This window comes from Purpureocillium takamizusanense, chromosome 2 (assembly GCF_022605165.1).
Source record: "Purpureocillium takamizusanense chromosome 2, complete sequence".
NCBI classification, from domain to species: Eukaryota; Fungi; Ascomycota; class Sordariomycetes; order Hypocreales; family Ophiocordycipitaceae; genus Purpureocillium; species Purpureocillium takamizusanense.
In genome coordinates, this window is record NC_063069.1 from 1,329,626 (window position 1) to 1,342,447 (window position 12,822).

Here is a 12,822-nt window from a genome sequence, read left to right on the forward strand (position 1 = left end):
CTGACTTTCAACAATAGCGTCGGAGCGACTCTGGTGGTGATACATGAGAGACGCGGAGGCATCATTCGAGTGTGACAGCTTGCCATGTCTAAGCGGTGATGGTGTTGCCCGAGTGATACTTGAATTCCCACACTACCTAACTAGTCATTCCGTCGTCCATAGCCACCCACCAGTCGGTCTCCTGTTTTGCCTCGCCGACGGAGAACAAGCGCGCGCGCTCGACGACAGCCGGTTCCCCCTAAGACCTCCCCATACCCGCCTCCTGGCTGCCCTTTTCCTTTCGTCGTCGGATGACGCGCCTCCGCGTCGTGCGCTGGCTGCCATCGACAAAGAGAGCAAACAAAGAGCTCTCCCATTCGGTGGCACGGTCCTCAAGAGCATTTCCTTCGAATGGATTTCCTTTCCTTCCCCAAAACGCCGTACTATGCAAGCAGACAGGAAAAGACGACGCTCTCTGCCCTCCGGCGTGCGCAGTCCTGGCACCTCCCCATTTTTCTCTCCTCGCCGTCGATACCGTGCCCCTCAAAGTCGAGTGGTGTTGATGGGGTGGAGACTGGGTTCCGGCCTGTCAAGGAAAGGAAGGGCCGTCGGACTTGCGCGTTCGGGAGAGCGTGGAGAGACAACGCAATAGGTTCCGGTTCACGTGGGGCACGGAACCGTCTACTGCATCCGGTTCGCGCGTTCCCTCTCGACCTCGTACATGAAGTCAAAGTAACCCTTGTCGAAGTGGTGAACGCGGACGTAGCCGTCTTCTCCGCCGCTCGCGTAGCTCTTGCCGGTGGGGTCGGCGGCGACGGTGTTGAGGGGGCCGAAGTGGCCACGGACACGGCCGATCTCATCCTCGAAGATCTTGTGGTAGAAACGGGCCTCGAACTTGCCCTGGCGGGCGGCGGTCGTGGTGACGTCCATGGCGGCCTGACCACCGCCGAGAATGACAAAGTCCTTCTTGGGCGTGATGGTGGCGCTGTTGAGGGGCGTGTCGGCGGGGTAGGTCTTCATGACCGTGAGGTCGCGAGCATCGACGAGCTGTTCATGGTGTGAGCAGGAAGCCTCGGCCAAACACATATCGCCCGTAATGGCTGCTTACCTTGGCAGTCTTGTCCTTGCAGGCGGTGATGAAGTAGGTTCGGTCTGTCGACCACTGGAGGTCGACAATGGGCTGGTTGAGCTCGTGGATGGGCACGTTGTCCAGCATGTCGCCGTTCTTGCCGTCGTACTGGGAGACGCTGCCGTCCTCGTGGCCAGCAATGATGTACTTGTCGAGCGCGCTCCAGCCGGCGACGGTTGCCTTGCTCTCGTCGCAAACGATGGTGAGGAGCTTCTCGTCGCTCTGCTCGGCGTTGACGTCGGGGTTGATCTCCATGACGACAATGTTGCTCAGGTAGCCCATGCGCTTCTCGGTGACGCCCAGCAGCTTGGTGCCGTCCTCGTTGAACTCGACACGCTTGACGGCCGTGGGGAACTCCCAGACCTTGAGGCAGCGGCCCGTCTTGACTTCCCACAGACGGATCGTGTTATCGGCGGCGCCCGAGGCGATCATGGTCGTCGTGGGGTCGACATCGACGGTCCAGATGGCACCGACGTGGCCGTGGTAGGTTCCGATGCGCTCGCCGTTGTGGGACCACCAGGCGCAAATGTGCTGATCCTTTGCGACGGAGAAGATGACATCGCCGTCGAGGTTGTATCTACATGGCGCGAGAGTAAGAACGAGACATGTTAGCCAACTGGACTTCGCATCTGAGCTCCCTCCCGGCCATTCGGAGCGGCACCCGAGGTGAGGGGTTCGAGGGTCGCGTACCGAATTTGGGTGAGCGCACGCTCGTGCCCAGCGAGGAGGATGGGTCTCATGATGGGCGGGTGTCGATCGGATAGAACGCTCTCTTGGGTATTCGGCCAAGGGAGCTTCTGATGGGCGGCGGACTATTCGGGGGGGGGAAGGAGCGGGAAGTCGAGGCGGAGGCGGGAGGGTATAAAACGTATGGACCGGCGTTGGATGAGGATCTGAGAGTGGGCTTTGAATTTTTGGCGATTGTGCGTTTTGGTGGGGCAGAAGTCGTTCGCAAGGGGGAAGGGGAGGAGGGGAGTCATCATTCTCGCACCGGGACTTTACCTGATTAGGCTGTCCAATGCAGCACTCCCCGCAGCAGCAGGTGCGAACTTGGTGCTGGCTTCCGAGAAAGCGACGCAATAATTGGTCGGAAGTGCACACCCCGTGGGGATTTTACAAGCCAATTTTGTTCGACGCGATACTTGGGGCGCTTCCGGAATTGGTAGTGGTAGCAAGTACTTCGTATCGGCCAGGCGTCCTCCACGACTCGACACCACGACCACACCCGTCTGTGACCAACAGAAAGGTAGTCATGAGTGTCAGAAGGATGAGTCTTTGAACAGCCGTGACGCGAGAAGGGTTGAACCTGAGGCTCCAGGTCTAGGGGAAACAACGTTGGATGGCGCATGCTCATCTCGGAGCTGGCCATTTGAGGAATCGGTGCCTTGACGCAACAGTGGTGAGTCTCGCCGCCACGAGGTGTCCTTTCCGGGCAACGTACCATCCACCACGCTGCCTTTTCTTGGCGAGTTGGCCTACACTCGGATGAAGCGGCGCCAGCTAATCTGGCGACCCCTCAACTCCAACGCCAGTTGCGAGGTACGTGTCATCGTTTACCATCGGGCCGGACTCGACGTGAGGGGTCACGTCCCTAGGGTCACGAAGCCGTAAGCCAGGGCGGCTGATGGTGCGACGACGAGCCGTGCTGAAGATGTCAAGGACGTGCAGGAGATGCTGGAGACAAAAGTACGTAAACGGCCGATCTACAACTTCGCGAGCTGCCTCAACCATGGCTAGCTTCAATCGTGGTTCTTGGTCTGGGGAAACACGAAGCATGCCTCAGCACCCGGGCCCATTGGCTCTTGCACCCGACGGCAGCTGTTTGGTCTCTGGCGTTGATGCAGTTGAGGGAGCAGATGACGTTCCACGGGTCTCATCAGACCCTTGGGTATAACACTGGTATGGGGAAGCTGCCGCCCAGACCGCCCTGTCGTGACGGTCAGAGGGCAACTTCTTAGGTGATGGAAACGGCGGCTCATCCACGCCATTGGTTCAGCACTCGGGGTCGCAGGTACGAGCTGTCGACCTGCCCGGTCCGTCGCTAGTCGAGTTGATGAGTGTTGGCGACGGCCAAATCACCACGGGAGACGGGGTCAGTCCTCTCGTCTGGAGACATCGGGGTCGTGCGTCGCGAGTGACTCGTCCCAGTTATAAAAGCCAGAGGCAACTCCGTGGCGGGCGCAATTTCAGGGACGCCGAGCCGAACCCACATGGCTCCGCAACGCCAGCCAGGCCTGGCCACCAGCTCCCGTCTCCTACTACAGTACCTTAGCAGGCCAGAAAAAGTCGGGCCTCGTGCCGTGATCATCTTGCCAACAAGGTTCTATAACTACTTACAATACCTACGTTACCAGGCCCGCGGCAGGGTTGCAGCTACGCGACGACGAGCAGCTCCTATCTGAGACTGGAGCCGGACTGAGACCGGGACCTGCAACCGACGCGGCACTGACTGAAATGGCACGTCGCCAGGCGCTGCACGTGTCGGCGACGGCCGCAGCGCGCCCGGCGTCGACGGTCCAGTCGCGGAGGGCAGCGCGTTTGCCGCCAGCGGCTCGGATCGTCGCTGAGGCTGCTCCCACATCCACATCCACATCCGCTTCCACATGCACGGGCAGCCAGACACCGCGGCAGCAGACCGCCCGGACGCTGCCGGAGAGCAGCAGTCTCGGGGACGGCTGGACGAGCGGACGACGAAGCCGCTCAGGGTTCAGTGACGCGGCCGCCAGGATCGCGCAGCCAACACCACCGCTGGAGGCGACGCTTAGCCCCGGCACTGGAGCCCGTGCAGCAGCAGCCGCCGCAGCAGCAGCAGCATTAGCAGCGGCTCCCACACCCACCGGTCCCGCTATAGCGCTGCAAGCCGCGGCCGCCGCCCAACCAGTTCAGCTGTCACTACCTTTTTCTCCGACCCGTTTTCGCAGACATCCGACGACGACGGCTTCCCCTTCTCTCCTGACGCTGTCACGCCGCTCAGCGCGCCCGGTATCTGCTACCGCTCTCCTCCGCCATTCCTCGCCTTCCTGCAACTTTTGTCACGGTCGCAGACTCTTCACCACGACCTCGCCCGCCATGGTTGCCAGCCGGCTAGATGGCACTGCCATCGCCAAGAGCATCCGCGAGCGCATTGGCGCCGACATCGCCGAGAAGCAGAAGCTCAACCCGCGCTACAAGCCATGCCTCAAGATCCTTCAAGGTGCGTTCTCCTCCCCGCGAGTCTGCCGAGATTGCGTGCAGTGCTTTGCAGGCCAATTGAGCTGACTGAATCGCGTCGACAGTGGGCGACCGATCTGATTCCTGTGCGTCCTGCCGTACCCCGCCCCCGCATCGTGACCCTCGAAGCCGCGGTTGCGTGCTAGCCGTACTAACACTGCAACAGCCACGTATGTTCGCATGAAGCTCAAGGCAGCCCAAGAGGTACCTTCGCCCACAGAATCAAGACTGTCGTCGTCCCTGGTTCATTGCTGATGCAGTTGACAGGCTGGCGTTGCGTGCGAGCTGCTGCACTACCCCGCCGAAATCACAGAGCCTGAGCTGCTGGACCAGCTCCGGCGCCTGAACAACGATCCCACCGTCAACGGCATCTTGGTCCAGCTTCCCCTTCCCAGCCACATCTCCGAGTACAACATCACCTCGGCCGTTGCCGACGAAAAGGATGTCGATGGCTTCGGCACCAACAACATTGGCGAGCTGGCCAAGCGGGGCGGCAACCCCATCTTCACCCCTTGCACGCCCAAAGGCGTCATGCACCTCCTCCGGGAGGCTGGCATTCCTTTGGCTGGCAAGTCGGCCGTTGTTCTCGGCCGCAGCAACATTGTCGGCAGCCCCGTGAGCTACCTCCTCCGTAACGCCGACTGCACCGTCACCGTCTGCCACTCCAAGACGGCTGCCTTGGAGTCGTACCTCAAGAGCGCCGATATTGTCATTGCTGCCATCGGACAGCCCCAGTTTGTCAAGGGGGAGTGGCTGAAGGAGGGTGCCGTGGTCATCGATGTCGGCACCAACTTCGTCCCCGATGCCACTAAGAAGACCGGTTATCGCCTGGTGGGTGATGTCGACTTCGAGTCGGCTGCCCAGGTCGCGTCCGTCATTACCCCCGTCCCCGGCGGTGTTGGTCCCATGACCGTGGCAATGCTTCTCGAGAACGTTGTTGAGGCTACGACCCTCTTCTTCCAGAACGAAAGACTTCGCAAGACGATTCCCCTCCCTTTGAAGCTCGAGAGACCCGTGCCGTCAGACATCGCCATCTCCCGAGCGCAGACGCCCAAGCAAATCACCCGCATCGCTGCCGAGGTCGGCATTGCACCCCACGAACTGGAGCCGTACGGGGCCTACAAGGCCAAGGTCGATCTCAATCTGCTCAAGCGGCTGGAGCACCGCAGGGACGGACGCTACGTGGTCGTCACGGGCATCACCCCTACGCCTCTCGGCGAGGGCAAGTCAACCACAACCATGGGACTTGCGCAGGCCCTCGGCGCCCACGTCGGCCGACTGACCTTTGCCAATGTGCGCCAGCCGAGTCAGGGTCCGACGTTTGGTATCAAGGGCGGCGCTGCCGGCGGAGGCTACAGTCAGGTCATCCCCATGGATGAGTTCAACCTCCACCTCACGGGTGACATCCATGCCATCACAGCGGCGAACAACCTTCTCGCCGCCGCCATCGAGACGCGCATATTCCACGAGAACACGCAAAAAGACGGCCCGCTGTACAGGCGACTGGTTCCAGTCAAGAATGGCGTGCGCAGGTTTGCGCCGGTCATGTTCCGCCGCCTGAAGAAGCTTGGCATTGACAAGACCATCCCCGACGAGCTCACCGAGGACGAGATCCACCGTTTTGCCCGTCTCGATATCGACCCGGAGACCATCACCTGGCGGCGTGTTCTGGATGTCAACGACCGCCACCTCCGAGGCGTCACCGTCGGCACGGCGCCTACGGAGAAGGGCCAGAGTCGCGAGACGGGCTTCGACATTTCCGTTGCTAGCGAGTGCATGGCCATTCTTGCCCTCAGCACTAGTCTTGCGGACATGCGCGAGCGTCTGGGCCGCATGGTCGTCGCCACATCGCGCAGCGGCGACCCGGTGACGTGCGACGACATCGGTGCGGGCGGTGCCCTGACAGCTCTCATGAAGGATGCCATCAAGCCGAACCTCATGCAGACGCTTGAGGGAACACCGGTGTTTGTCCACGCCGGACCGTTTGCCAACATCAGCATCGGCCAGAGCTCCATCATCGCCGACAGGCTGGCACTCAAGCTCGCGGGCACGGAGCCCGACGAAGACCACAATGGCACGGCTGGATTCGTCGTGACCGAGGCTGGATTTGACTTCACCATGGGCGGCGAGCGGTTCTTCAACATCAAGTGCCGCACTTCTGGGCTGGTGCCCGATGTGGTGGTGGTCGTCGCGACAGTGCGTGCCTTGAAGGTGCACGGCGGCGGCCCGCCGATTGCGCCTGGCGCTCCGCTCAACCCGGTCTACAAGGAGGAGAATGTGGACATTCTGCGTGCGGGCTGTGTCAACTTGAAGAAGCACATCGCCAACGCCAAGTCGTTCGGTGTCCCCGTTGTTGTAGCCATCAACAAGTTTGCGACAGACACGGACGCCGAAATCGCCGTTGTACGGGAGGAGGCCTTGGCTGCGGGCGCCGAGGATGCCATCCTGGCCGATCACTGGGCACAGGGCGGTGTGGGAGCCGTCGACCTGGCGCATGGCGTCATCGCAGCCGCTGAGAAGCCTAAGGCCCTGAGCCTGACGTACGGATTGGACGGCACCGTGCAGGAACGCATCGAGGCCATTGGCAAGAAGATGTACGGGGCCGCCGCGGTCGAGTTCAGCGAGCTGGCGCAGAAGAAGGTGGACACATACACGAGGCAAGGCTACGGCAACTTATCCATCTGCATCGCCAAGACGCAGTACTCGCTGTCTCACGACCCGGAGCTGAAGGGCGCCCCCACCGGCTTCACGATTCCCATCCGAGACGTGCGCATGGCTGCTGGTGCTGGTTATCTGTGAGTCTGCATGGTTCCCTGGACGTACAACAAGCTTGCTAACAAGGGCAGGTATGCGCTTGCTGCTGATATCCAGACGATTCCCGGCCTGCCCACGGCGCCGGGCTACCTTAATGTCGACGTGGACACCGAGACGGGTGAGATTGATGGTCTATTTTAGAGACGGTGTGCGCTTCTGGTGCGTCCTTGGTATGACCTGTATACAGGACGCGTTGGCTCGTTAGTATGCATATCCTAGGGTTAGATTCGGCCCGTTTTGGTTATTTGCCTTTCAACTCAACGTGGCATGGCCGCCGGAAGATGGGGGAATTGTTAGGGTTCATGAAATTCAACACGAGGCGTGAAAAGGCGGGCGTGGACTGATTAGTCGACGTGCTGCCGTAGCACAGACCTACTACTGGACAAGGAAGGTAAAAGACACAAAGTCGTGGCTTTTTCGTCATGACGAGCTACGACCGGGGTGCCCATGTGCTTCAGCCCTGTTGCCCTTGCCATTGTTGCCATAGCCCGATCCATTGTCCTCAGCCGCCTGGCGTAGTCATCATTCAGATGTTGGCACGTAGATGGATGCGCCCCAGGGCAGCGAGATTAGCTACCGAGAGCCGGACGCTAGTTGCCGTCGGATTGCAAGCAAATTTCGTTCAAAGTCGTTGGTCCCGATCCGACATGGCGCCGTAGGGCAGCGGCGAGGAGCGAGGATTTGACTACGAAGTAAGTTATAAGCGCGCGCGACATTACTGTACTTACAGCGTCGAAGCGAAGCGAAGCAGATGCAGCAGAGACACCCCCCGCCCGGGGGCATCAGACGGTCACCCGCATGCATGATGCCGGCCCGGGGTGTTCGGTTCAAGACGGGGACGTCATGGGAGAGAAGGAGAATACTAAAAAGCCGTCCCCGTCTTGGCGGTAAGCGCCTCAAGTCGGTTATCAGCGGTACCAACCAAAACTCTCGGGATGCCGAGCCGTGGTGTAGGTGTGTACGTGTGTGCGATGTGCGAGATCTCAGCCGCGAACGCCTCCTCTCCCTTTTGCTTTGGCTTGGCTTGGTTTGGCTTTTCCCAGTCCCTTGGCCCGCAGACACACCGGCATATGGTCTGGGGGGCGAGCACACCACGAGCCAAGAAGCTGCCACAGCAATACAGGCATACGTACAAAATGGGATCTGCCTTCGTAGAGTACCTTGAAGGAAAGAAATATCGAGATATGGGGCATGACGGCATAGGCCGTTGGGGAGGCACGTATCTCGGAAGCGCCTCCCCCCCTTCACCCCCCTTGCTGCCGAGCTCGCCTGCCGAAGAACAAAGCCAGCGTATACGGGGAGTTGGGGAAAATCGGCGAGTCTCCGTGTGCGTGTGTGTCTGTCTGTCTGTGTGAGGCACGGACTAAGCTACTGTTTCTACTACGTACGAACAGCATTCATTGCTCAACAGCCTGCTCATCTTTTTGTCATGATGCTTCATCGGTGCAGCTTGGCAGACACGCACACATACACACCGCTGCGCGCTGCAGGTACCGCATCGTGCAAGTACTGTACCTACTTCGTACTACATACGTGCAGGGGCCAATATGCGCATCATGATGTAATGGTGGACAAGTAGTGAGGCCCGTTCGCGTGCGTGGGAGGAGGCATCGTCACACACCCTGCTGGGCCTCTGCCCACGTGTGAGTCCCTGATGGTGGTGCTCCCCTCGAGGCTGCCCCTTTTCTTCTTCTTCTTCTTCTTCTTTTCTTGCCTTGGACGATCTCGCGTCAATCTCCTCCTCCTCCTCCTCCTCCCCTCCTCCACCTTGTCCTCCTCCGGAGGGCAGCAGTGGTTTGCAGCACACAAAATAGATTATAGCAGCTTACACTGTGCCGTACGTACCGCGAAACTCTTTCACGATTAGCACTCAATCAATGACAAGAAAGGGGGGGGGGGGGTGGCGCCAACGCCGCCGCGAAATCCAGATGCGTCAGAGAACAATGCAAAATGAGGGTGCATTCACTCGTGGTAAGATGAAGAAAGATGGACCAATAGGGGCGTCTGTCCCCCCCAACGGTCCTCATTGGAAGGGGGTGACGACCCGCCCGCCACCACCACTAACACCACCACCATCACCACCACCACCAGGGCACTTTCGCAAAAGTTTTTGAGACGACGAGGATTTCAAACGTGCCAAGTTAGTTATTACTAACTTAGTGGTTGACTGACAGCCGCCACGCGCGCCTTGCCGCCACGCACGGGCGAGGCCGCAGAGGGCAGTCAGTGATGGAGGGCTGAGATGGGATGGATGGTAGATGGTGTGGTGGAAAAAGAATAAAAATAAAGATAAAAATGAGAATCTCAACTAGCAGCCATCATGGCGGCGGGCGTTGCCAAGTCTGAACGAAACGAACTTGTCCACGAAGTCCCTTTATTGGCGGCGGCCCGAAAGTCGTCGGGTGGTTTGGCAGGATCAATTTCAGGATGGGAACAAGACCTTGTATTGATGATAATGTAGTCACTGTAACTCAATGGGCACAGCTCTCTCAGTCTTAATAATTACGGCGAGTGGATTTCTGCACAATATCTTACAAGCAGGGTTGTATACTGTATGTATGCACACTACGGAGTACACCGATTTGTGTTACCTCCCCGCTCTACAGCTTCCCCCCCAAGCGAGATCGCGAGGTGACCAATTACGGCACTTGTCATTCGCATTGACAACAAGGGTGCCGGGGGGGCTTCGGAGGCAGTACCTTACGTTAGTTGGCTGACAACTAGTTACCTCAGTACCCTGAAACACCCTTTCTGTGCATTCGTTGGCTGCTGGATGACGTAGGGACCACTCTATGCTCGCCTCGACGGCAACGGCGGCGAGAAGGGTGAGGGGGGCGGGGGCAGCACGGATTTCCTCGCAATGTACGAAGTACCTGGCGGGCATTCGTAGGTGTAAATAGTACAGTAACTACTCGCTATCGACTATGAGAAGATGCGCTCGTGGGGCTCGTCATACCTTGGTACTTAGCACCGTAAGGGGTAGGCCACTTTGCTTTACAATTGGCGTTGCTTCACAATGACTGCATTGTAAGTTAGTGAGACTACATGCTTACGTACTAACTACAGTATAGTACGTACGCACGTGCTGAAGCGCTGCAGCAGCCGGGTCAAGTAAGCGCTCCTCGCTCACCGACTACTGTGCCGTGCCTTCCTTACCTTACCTTAGTACGTCCCAAGAACTACTGCATACCGCACGACTGACGCGCATCGCGAGGCACAGGCGCCTAGAAGATGCGAGGCTTGCTTCTATTTATTAATACATTTACTACTACTACTGCATTCGTGTTCAGCGTCCGCCACCGCCACCGCCGCACGGCCGACGCGCGACGACGGCCGGCCTCTCCTCGCAGGGCTGAATCGACTTTTTAATGTTCAAGGGGGCTCCCCGCGTTGGTGGAGGGCTCGTTCCCGATGCTTCAGGGTTCGCTCTTTGTGATTGATAGATATCCACGTGATTTTTGTCTTTCTGTTCCTGTTCGCAGCTGAGCAGCCTCCCGCTCCCCTTTTGTATATAATACCATGTACATGCAATAGTAATGCGCGCAGAGTCCGTTCATGATGGGCCATGGTCTAGTTGCCGCCGCTGCCGCCGCTGCCGCCACCCTCAGCCGCTCTCGGTGGCATCTGACTTTCCTCGAGGCCGGTAGAGGAGGAGGAGGAGGAGGAGGGGGAAGCACTGCGAACTATAATCGTGGCGCCCCCTCATCGCGCGCGGGAGGAGCGGGTGCTACTGTAGATCCCCCGTGTTGCAACACACCACCTCATCCTACCATGTATATATATACTTTGTACACGAAGAGTGCTGGAGGACTCACTGCCAACGAGGACGAGACGAGGGCATAAAATGTCTCGCCCGCCCGCACCGCTTCTACATGCCGTTACAGCTACTACTTAATGCCGACGATGGAGGGGAGCAGGGAGATGGGAAACTGTACGCGCACACGGAATACTACCTACTGTATCTTGTTGCTGCACCGAGGGTGACATTTTCTCACACACACACACACACACACACACACACCGTTTGCTGCACGACCGATCCCTCCCCGGAGCAAGCAGGTGCGTGAAGAAGGCAGACCGCATTGGACTTGGGCTGAATCCCCAGGGCTGCGGCGACCAACACCAACACCAACACCAACACTACACCACCACGATCACGCATTCCATTTGAGGTAGTCCTTATGTAGTATTGTACCTCCCTTACCAATTGACTACAGTACCTCTACCACCACCAACAAGCAGCAAACAATCCCACAGGTAGGTAGCACTAATCTAACGTAGTACTTGTGTGCTCCTCTTTCCCCCCGATACCCGACCAATCGACCGGTATGTGCGGTACAAAGGACCACAGCCCTCGTCGTTTCACCTTTTCAGACGATAGAGGGGAGGGGGGGCGGCTGCTTATCTACAATGCTACCTAGTAACCAGCTCCCCAACGACCAACTGCCTGAGCGAAAGCGACGTCAGAGAGAGAGAGAGTGAATGTCTTGTCCTCCTCGGGGCGGTACCTATTTACTTCGTAACGGTTGTATGCACTAACTGGGCAGCTCTTTCCCCTTCGGCACTCATCAAACCCGCAAATCCCCCGTGCACGACTGACTCCCCTTCCACGCCCCCCTCCTCCCCGCCCCGTCTCTCTCCGTCTCCGCAAAGCATCCCCATACGAAGTACTTTACTTGAGAATGAAACAACCGAGCCGCAGCCGCAGCAGCACCAGAAACAGCAACACCAGCAACATTGCACAGCACAGCACGCGCACAGCACAGCACGCATAGCCCTCACCTGCGTCTCTTCTCTGCCCTCTCCATCTCTCTCTTCGCTCTTGCCCTCCCCCCCCTTCCCCCGTCCCAGTCACATCTCATCCTTTCCCATAGCATCCCGGCCCGGCCCGGACGTGTCACTTTCCCTTCCCCCCTCCCATCTCGTCCGTCGTCCCTGCTCGTCCGTCCATCCGTCCATCCATCATCGCCTTCCCTCCTCCCTCCCTCCTTGTCTTGTGTGTCCGCACCACACCACACCGCCCGCTGACCCGGCGTCCGTTCCGGATCCATCACCCTGTTAATATCAATTATTATTTTTTCGGACGTGTGGCGCGAGGACCGCGTCCGCCACCAACCGCGTAGCCCCTCCAGCACCGGCATGCCCCCAAGAAGGGGGGGAGGGGAGGCTTGGGGGGGCTTGCCCAGACGCCAGATCTTACCTACCTACCTACCTACACACGAATAGTGAGTTGTAGATAGAGTTTTGCGCTGGCCATGGGAGCTGCATAGGCGGTACGGTTCTAGATGGAAAACCGACGAAAACGTGGCAACGGGGTCCCGGATGTGGCCCGCTTCATCACTCACTGGGGCGCCAAATATCGCCCGCGAGCACCACACGTGCAAGACAAGAATATGAAAGCCACTCCTTGTCAATGGACGGGCCGTCGTCGCGCACAGGCCACATAGAGTCATCTGGCAGCGGCGGCATGGATTGGCATGGTTGACCCTCCCACGTCTCATCCACTCACTCACCGGTTGTTGAGAAACTTCCAGTCCACCCCTTCCCCGGCTCCGCAACTCCTTCTTCCCCGTTCGGCCCTCGTGGCTCGGTTCAGCTCTCGGCTGCCCCTAGTCCATGTTCGTCCGTTGCCCTTCTCTCTGCGTGTGGTGGCGCTGGCGTGCATGCGAGCAGTGGTGTACATGTATGTA

General features: G+C 58.9%; 2 protein-coding genes across 2 annotated transcripts; one reads left to right on the forward strand and one right to left on the reverse strand.

Moving 5' to 3' along the window:
• TIF34 (translation initiation factor eIF3 subunit) lies at positions 1 to 2,012 on the reverse strand. The gene is made up of 3 exons (XM_047983227.1): positions 1,799 to 2,012; positions 1,088 to 1,685; positions 1 to 1,026 (listed from the first exon to the last, which is right to left on the reverse strand). Exons 1-3 carry the CDS (start codon positions 1,846 to 1,848, stop codon positions 661 to 663), a joined length of 1,014 nt encoding a protein of 337 aa, XP_047839197.1. The 5' UTR covers positions 1,849 to 2,012; the 3' UTR covers positions 1 to 660.
• A 1,337-nt stretch (positions 2,013 to 3,349) lies between these two features.
• Positions 3,350 to 7,565, forward strand: ADE3 (tetrahydrofolate synthase). The gene is made up of 5 exons (XM_047983228.1): positions 3,350 to 4,301; positions 4,384 to 4,404; positions 4,485 to 4,522; positions 4,586 to 7,113; positions 7,165 to 7,565. The coding sequence occupies exons 1-5, from the start codon at positions 3,563 to 3,565 to the stop codon at positions 7,271 to 7,273; spliced, it is 3,435 nt and encodes a 1,144-aa protein (XP_047839198.1). The 5' UTR covers positions 3,350 to 3,562; the 3' UTR covers positions 7,274 to 7,565.
• The last annotated feature ends 5,257 nt before the right edge of the window (positions 7,566 to 12,822 follow it).